Genomic DNA, 9,299 nt, shown 5'->3' with positions numbered 1-9,299 from the left:
AACCCCTCGACGTAAATTCCTCCGACAAACCCGACAAGCAGCAAAGTCCCAACCCTAAACAGTAGAGATCCCTAGAGTAAGAAAGCCTTCTACTCTAATAATTTCTTCACTATAACTGCTAGACTTTGGAATTTCCTTCCGGGTTTCTTGCTGACATGCAAAAGTTCAAGTGTAATGGGAACAGACATCTTGCTGCTTAACTCCTTACATAGTATACATCAAAGCGGCACTGGGCCTTGTTTGGGGAAAAATATAATAAAAAAAATGTTTATCCAGATTAATGTTTTAAATGTTTTTTATTATATTTAATTTGATTAAAGTTCTTCAAAAGTATATCACTCTTTTTCTCTTCTTCTGTCTGGCTTTCTTCTCCTCTCTCTCTCTCTCTCTCTCTCTCTCTCTCTTTCTCTTTCTCTCTGTCTTTCTCTATACATTTCTTTTTTTGTCCTTTACCTGCATTTCTTTCTCTTTCTCTTTCTCTTTCTCTTTCATTCATTCTTTCTCTATCTCTCTCTTTCCTCTCCATCTCTCTCTCTCTCTCTCTCTCTCTCTCTTATATATATATCTCTTTGTATCAATTTCTCTTGAGCTCTTTGTGCTTTTTCTCTTTCTCTTCGTCTCCGGCTCTCTGTTTCTCTTATTTTTTTTTTCCTTTTCAGCGTGTGTTTGTGAGATGCGGAGCTTTTTCTTTCTCCTGCAGACACGCAAACACCTGTTTTCCTCACACATACACAACACGTATATGCGCGCACATGCAAATGTGCACACACACGCACACGCCCACAAAAAGAAAGAAATAGAGAAGGCGGAGTGGCGCACGCATATTCTTCCGCTAAAGTGCATATATCCTTTCTTGATTCTTAAGTGTCGGACACTCATCGATAGAGACGCATCCCCCACCCTCATCGTGGTATTCTTGTACGTGTAGATGTTAACTGCGCTGATGCGAAGTTTTCACAAGATCCCATAAAGAGCGTCTTATATCAGTAACACCGCTGTGCTCGCTATTTATCAAGCCAAATAATACACACCAAACGTGCTACACGCAAGGTGTTTGGCTTTCTGTTTTGAATTTAGAGAACCAAGGGATACGATGCATTTACCTGGGATAACCATTTTCACCTGCTTTTCGATTTATCTTTCATTACAAATCGGTAAGTGCTCATTTGTTTATTAACATTTATTTGACATTTTCTTTCGTTACTTCTTTTTATTCATTTTTCTTTTCTTTTTTTGTCCTATAATCAGCGTTGCCTACCTCTAACCCACCCCAATACAGTAGTGTTAGAAAAATTCTAGGTATATATATATATATATATATATATATATATATATATATATATATATATATATATATATATATATTCTAGGTATATATATATGTTATATATATCTATATATATATGTTATATATATATGTTTTATATATATATATGTTTAATATATATATATATGTTTATATATATATATATATATGTTTATATATATATATATATATATATATATATATATATATATATATATATATATATATATATTAGTGTTGGGACGATTATTCCTAAACGGAAAAATCGGAACTTTCGGGGATATCGCATTCGGAAAAAATTGTACCTATTTTCCGATGCCAAAAAACAATTCCTTTCATTCTCTTTTTGTTATTATTATTTGATTTTGTTTAAAACCAAATGTTCCATTGCTTGTAGTCGTAATAATTAATACATGTTTATTGATTTTAAACTATCAATAAAACTAAAATTTATAGACCATCGCCACCCCACAATTGTGTTTTTACGTTTTCGACAATAAATGCACAATTAACATGTGTTTTTGACAGTAATCCAGAAAAAAAGAAAAGAAAAACTGTACAATTAAATATTTAGAAATTTAGTGAAAATCAGAATCGAAATTGGTAATTGTATCGAATCGGGAATTTAGTACGGGACCGATACGATAATTGTATCAAAATCGGGAAAATATTGGAATCGTCCCATCACTAATATATATATATATATATATATATATATAGTATTCCGACAAAATAGATATATATATATATGTATATATATATATGTATATATATATGTATATATATATATATATATATATATATGTATATATATATATATATATATATATATATATAGTTGCTTTTAACGGTAAAGATAAAAGGTAATGTATGTACTGTGTATATACATGATACTGGACCATGCTTCCAGTCATTTGTCAAATGCTATGATGTTAAATTTGAAAGTTTGTACTTGATTTATAATTCATAACACATACTGTGGCACGATCGAACCCAACTATTACAAGTATTTAATCTTCTTTGATTTCATTAGAAAATTAATAAACTATGATATTAATCTTCTTCTTCTTCTTCTTCTTCTTCTTATTATTATTATTATTATTATTATTATTATTATTACTATTATCATTATCATTATTATTATTATTATTATTAATATTATGAACAATAAAATACCAACAATAACAATAATTAAAAAAACATTATTTTGACATCTAGTTTACATAAGTGTTTGCGGTGTGTACAAAAAACGGATGTAAATTCATAAACTGTGACATTATTACTAAAAGTGTTCACACATGTAATAGTCATCATTGATTGCTCACTGAAAATAACAGGTTGCGTTATCTGAGGTCCAGGCCATAACAAGTCTGCTCAGGTTTCCACTACTTTCTACCTCTTTCTACAACCTTTGCAAATAAATTTGCGTTATCGCAACAGCTACTTGCAACTGATTTCTCGCTGACATATGATTATTGATGTTAACTGGAATTTAGGTGGCAATAAGCCTTGCTAAGGTCTCAGTTGTCATTGTCCTCTTCCAGTGGAGTTTTGGTTAATGCATTCTCTCATAGGTCTTTTTATCCCCGTTGACCCTTCTCGGTTTAGTGTGGTTTCAGTCTGTGTTGAAATTACACATTTATTTTATTACTAGCGGGGGTACCCGGCGTTGCCCGAGTGTTTGTTTCCGGGACGGGGGGGGGGAGAGTTTTAAAAAAATGTTATGGTAGGTAAGTAGGAAGGATCAAACCCGGAGTCATGAGTAAAAGTAGGAAAATAAAGTGTGAAAAAAAAACAAACAAACATCTGCAACGTTAACAGTTCGGCCACCAAGAAAAGTCCATTCCAGTTGTTTAGGAAAAAAAAAAAAAAACGACTACGGTAGGTCGGCGCGAACGTGAAAATATAATGTGAATTGTCCAGCATGGGGGGGTCTGTTTTTGTTTTATTTCTTTTGCAGAATTCAAGTTTCTGGTTAGTGTTCGTAGTTTATGTGATTTGGTTTTCGCATTCTAAGGTTTTCTTTATAATTATTGTTATTATTATGGGTGTAATCACATAGGCTCTTTGAAAACAAATTGTGCTGTTCTTTGAAGTTTGAGTAACAGCAAGTATTATTATTATTATTATTATTATTATTATTATTGGTTCACAAGGAGCTTTCAAAGATCTCTCCTTGTAAACAGACTGTGGTGTTCCCTGGAAGCTGAGTGACAACAAGTCTCCCCAGGTTTCCAGTATTCTCCATCTCTTTCGATAACATTTGCAAATAAATTTGCATTATCGCAACAGCTGCTTGCCATTGATTTCTCGTTGGCAGCGGCTATTGGTCTTCACTAGAATTTGAGTAGCAAAAAGCCTCCCCAAGGTTCTCTTCGCACGTATCCAGAGAGGGTCTCGTCAGTTCCTCGGTCTTTCCTTCCTCCTGACTCTACTTGGTTATTTGGTCTTACATTTGGAGGGAGGCAGTGATGTGGCAATGGGAGGATGAGGGTGAGGTTAAAGAACTTATAGATATGCGATTTCAGTGTTCTTGGTTCCATGTGTTTCATGTTTTGCCTTTGCATCAATTTGTTTGGCCCGCGCTTGTCACTCCTGCGTGTTAGTTTCCACATTCAAGTGGTTTTCTTAATATTTCAGCTGTTTTCATTATTGTTGTTCGTTGTATTTTTCCAGTCATTATTATTATTATTATTATTATTATTATTATTATTATTATTATTATTATTATATTAATTAACAAACATATCAAAAAGCAAAACAATATTAACAATAGCAATAATAATAATAATAATAATAATATTAATAATAATAATAATAATAATAATAATAATAATAATAATAATAATAATAATAATAATAACCATGGCGGCACTACTTAGTATTTAAAAGTATTCTTAAAATAAAAGTATACTTAAAAGTATATTTAAGAGTATTCTTATAATAAAGTAAAATTTATTATTTTGACATCTAGTTTACATAGGTGTTTGTGGTGTGTACAATAGAATGTATATATATTAGATGGAAACGTTAAAAATGGGAACTAATCCAAACAGTCATAGAAGCATTAAGTTATATTAGTGGTAAATCAACACTGAATGGTAGGAGCGAGAGATGTATATAGAGAGTTAAAAAAAAGAGAGAAATGGGTGATTTGTTCAGTAAATTATGAATTACGGCGTATTAGAACAATTATAATGTTGTACTTTTTTTTAAAACATAACTCAATCTCAGCACTAATGCATATTTTAGTATGTATTTGAGTGTGTGATTTGTTCATTCAATCATGAATTACGGCTTATTAAAACAATAATAACGATTTTTAAACATAACTCAATCCCAGTACTAACGTATATTTTAGCATATATTTTGTGTTATAAAAGTGTATGATAAAAATTCCTTAGCGCATGTTTCTTGTAAGAATATAGTGCACATTTCTTGTAAAAATATACGATCGCTTGGTGGGAAATTGAGCCGCCATTCTCAAATATAATTCTCATAGAAAAAAGAGAAAAGAAAGAAAAAAAGAACAACGATGCTACAGCTAATATAACTCATAGTAATACCGTGCCACCGCTGCTGTACTGATCATTTGACGACTTGCATTATCGTAGCATTGCGACTGCTTTGATTTTATTTGTTCGCTAATTAAAAAAAACACGAGGTTACGCAAAACAGCCGCAAATATAAAACACGTGCAGCTTTATTTATTCATTTTTTTTGTTTTTAGGTTGTGATTAATGTAGGAATTGTCCTACGTGAAATACGCTTAGATTATTTTGTACTCTTCACATAGAAACAATACTGTTTACATATACTTTCTGAAACACCTATACAGTAAAATAACCTGCGTTAGCAAACGTTCAGGTGAAAGTAAACATTGCGTCTCCTAAATAGAGCACTGTGAAAACTCACCGTATCCCTTCGTCCATTTTTGGACCCTTTTATTTAGGGGACATATATTGATTTTTTTTTAACTATGTAGGTCACCACTTTTAAAAGGCCAACAGTCACACGAGGTTAATAATTAATTGCAAACTGAAAATATAGTAGAGCTCCCTCAGTCTTTGACAGACTATGGTTACCCACGAAGGGGTGCCTGCGCGTCAAAGTCTTATTGGCAGGAGGGGCGTAATCTCCGATCATACCTCTCCTTAATCGACATTGTTAAATATCAGTGGCAAGTGAAGTGCACAAGACAACTAGAAACAAATGCCGAGATGAGCGGAGAGCACATACAGCGCCTAGAATTCCCAAATGGTCACCCATCTGGTACTAACCAGGCTCGCCGTTACATAACTTCGGTGATCTGACGAGAACCGATGTGTCAACGCGATTATGCCGTATATATACTATAAGGGAGTATAATATAAGGGAGTATTAACAGTGATCAGTTGTATGGCCTGCGTTTGATTACTTGGACGGGGAGGTCTATGAAAATAATTGGATTTCAAGACAGTCGTGTTACAATCAGCACAGCAGAAGTCATGCTGTAAAGTGATAATCCTATGAAAAGAAGCCGCCTGATGCTAGGCACATAGAGAAAGAAAAGTTTGTTTCGTTTCGTAATAGAGAGACGAGTTCTTGTTGTAAATGTGATACGGGAAGGTATATTTTGTATGCCAATATTTGAAAATGTGCATAAAAGTTTAAACCTTTAAAGCAGTATAATGAAAAATGTTTTTCTCTTTCTTACGTACACATACACACACAAACACACACACACGCACATGCACACACACACACACACACACACACACACACATATATATATATATATATATATATATATATATATATTTATGATTCTAGGTAGTAAGTTATAAAAATATATATGACAATTAAGCTTAATTGCCGTATATATTTTTATAACTTACTACCTAGCTCTACCTATGTATTAAGCACTGCTGAAGTAAATACTTAAAGTTTACGAATAAAATAATACTTTCGTATATAAATTTATGTGATTAAATGTAGTAATCATTAAATGAAGTAGTATATATATATATATATATATATATATATATATATATATATATATATATTACAATAGAAATATGCGAGCATGAAAAGTAACATAGTTAAGTTTAAACATGAAAAAGTAAAGAACTAGTTGTTAAAACTGGAAAAGAAAAGGACCAGATATTCTAGTAAAAAATATAACAAATTTATAACTTAAAATATTGCAGCATTAAGAATTGATTATATGATGTAATAAATGTTGTTTTTTTAATTCTTAACGCTGAAATATTTTAAGTTATAAATTTATTATATTTTTTACTAGAATATCTTGTCTTTTTCTTTTCCAGTTTTAACAATTAGTCCTTTACTTTTCCATGTTTTTAGTCCTTTACTTTTCCATGTTTAAGCTTAACCATATTACTTTTCATGCTCGCATTTTTCTATTGTAATCCATGATTTTTCCAAGCTTTAAATAAATTCACTTATTTGTTGTTTAATTTCAGTCTTATTTTTTGCCGCCATAAACGCATATGTAATAACAATGTACGGTACTCGTTTGCTTTCAATAAACCCCGAATTATCTCCCTTTCATGCTTTCATTAGTGAATTAGTAACAACAGTAGTCGCTGACGCGACGTGGTTGCTTTGAAAACCAGTCATAAAAATCGTCGCTCAACTCCTATCTTTTTACGATTTTGAACACCAGAAAATTCATCATAACTTTTGTTTTACTGAACGAAAATTGAAAATTGTTTTCACAATATAGCTGAGAAGGTTATCTATAAAGTGTAATAATTGTTTGAAATTTGGTCAAAAAATGAGTGAGCGGTGAAGCTTTAAAATAGTTCTAAATGATTTAAAACTGCCATTCAACCATGTATTCAAACACTACCGTGTTCGAATTATATATATATATATATATATATATATATATATATATATATATATATATATATATATAATATAATGTTAATGTTTTTGAAATATAATTATCCAATGACACGTGTCTCGTCGTCTACGACTCATCAGAGTTCAAATAAATAGTATCTATATCTATATCTACATCTGTTGTTAGATTCAGCCACTCTAATGAGTCGTAGACGACGAAATACGTGTCAGTGGATAATTATATTTTAAGAACAATATATATATTAAAAAAAATTTATTCATGCTGATTTGTATCAATAATATTTGGATTGTTCGGACTACTATTTTCATTTTCATATTATATATTATATAACAACAATAGGGATAGTAATTCAGGTAAGCAAAATAATACAAACAATATAAAAAAAACATTAATTTCAGGGCTTTACGTTGCGATTGAAACAGTCAGATTTGCGAGTGATTTTTCCAAATGGCGACTAAAAATAATAAAATGCAATGGTGTTTTTTTACTGACAATCCTCTAAAATGTCTTTTCAATCTTTATTTTTTAATAAAACGAGCAGAGTCAAATAATTTAAACAATAAAATTTTAATAGAATAACATACTCCATTTTTTTTAAACGAACGCTGTTTCAAAAAACATCCGAAGCAATTCGAATGTAAGTCTCCACAGTAAAAATTCGGTGCATATTTAGAATTACACTTATTTAAAAAAAAATCTTTATGACGTATGTGCTTGTCACGGGACGAAGATGTCATATTCCTAAAATAACGTGGGTTTGAGTAGTACCTTTTCTATTTGGCTAGTAAACGAAAATATTTAGTTGTCAAAGGTCAACTAAAGATAAATTTGTCCGTAAAGCCCTAGCTGTTAATGTGTTTATATCTGGATTGCATATATATTAAGAAAATCTGGTAATTTATAAGGTAATTTATAAGGTCTTCTGCTCTTAAAAAACTATTATGTAAAGTATACAGCTATTCTGACTTTGATTATTCATATATATATATATATATATATATATATATATATATATATATATATATATATATAATGAAAATTACAATTGAAATTACCAAAATGATCCAAGATGGTAAAATTAAAGTAAATTATAAATATTAAAGAATCAATATTTATTAAATTATCTCAGCCAGAGGTCATTTATATTTATGTCTCGGAAGTAGAATGAAAAGCACATCTTATTTTTCTTTTATTAATATTATTGGAATCTTTTCTTTTTTTTTTTTTTCCTTGTACACATTTTTGTGAATTATTCCATGGATTTCTGCCTTTGGATTATTATGGACCATCTTCTTCCAATTACGGGACTTCCTTGGATTTTACTTGTACAAATGGAAATTCTTTTAACTTTCTTGAAGTTTTACATTTGGATTTTACCGTCACTTGATTTTTTATCTTCCACCAGACTATCTATTCGTGTAATCACCCTTTTCTTTACCATATTCCCTCTGCTTCACTTTTTTTTGTTTTCAAGTAAGATCTTTGACTTACTTGTTGTTTCATCAAATACTTCTGCATGCAAAATCCGATCTCGCATTTTGCTAATTCTTACCCTCTGATGAGAAGGAAAGTATTTCTTCGAAACTCCGCGGATTAAGGACTATCCATTTATCTAATGTTTCCTTTTCGAATTAAATATGTTTTTTAACTCATTTCAAAGTGTTTTTAACATATTTCATTAACTGTTTGCTCATATATATATATATATATATATATATATATATATATATATATATATATAGTCTTTTTATTATCAATGTCATTATTCATTGTTACTTAAACTTTCATTCATTATTAATCACTACATTTTCAAACACCTTTTTCTAAAATCTAAATTATTTGACCATATTTAATCAGTGCATAAAAGAATATGAAAATTCGTAAAAACAACGATTATAATACTAAATTGATATAATAATAATAATAATAATAATAATAATAATAATAATAATAATAATAGAATGAAATGCAAGTGCTTTATAGCTGAAAGACGTGAAGAATGAAATAGGATGTAAGTTAAAGCAACCCCAAGATGTGATTAAATGAACAAGGAGAAAGTTAAAAAACAATATAGGAAAATTTCAAATTGGAAAGCTCCCGGATAGCGATCAGGGATATTGG

General features: G+C 30.3%; 1 protein-coding gene across 1 annotated transcript in view; it reads left to right on the top strand.

Annotated features, from left to right (window-relative positions):
• Positions 1 to 819: 819 nt before the first annotated feature.
• The window catches only part of LOC145243966 (leukocyte tyrosine kinase receptor-like), a 491,379-nt gene continuing 482,899 nt past the window's right edge, over positions 820 to 9,299 (top strand). Inside the window, exon 1 of the mRNA XM_080107096.1 lies at positions 820 to 1,154. Within this exon, the coding sequence (XP_079963222.1) occupies positions 1,094 to 1,154 (61 nt within the window). The 5' untranslated portion in view covers positions 820 to 1,093. The remainder of the gene's footprint in view (positions 1,155 to 9,299) is intronic.

Source organism: Euprymna scolopes, chromosome 22 (assembly GCF_053919585.1).
Source record: "Euprymna scolopes isolate OS-2025 chromosome 22, ASM5391958v1, whole genome shotgun sequence".
NCBI lineage: Eukaryota > Metazoa > Mollusca > Cephalopoda > Sepiida > Sepiolidae > Euprymna > Euprymna scolopes.
Note: the sequence above shows the minus strand (reverse complement) of the source record. Positions and strands in the feature narration are given on the sequence as shown.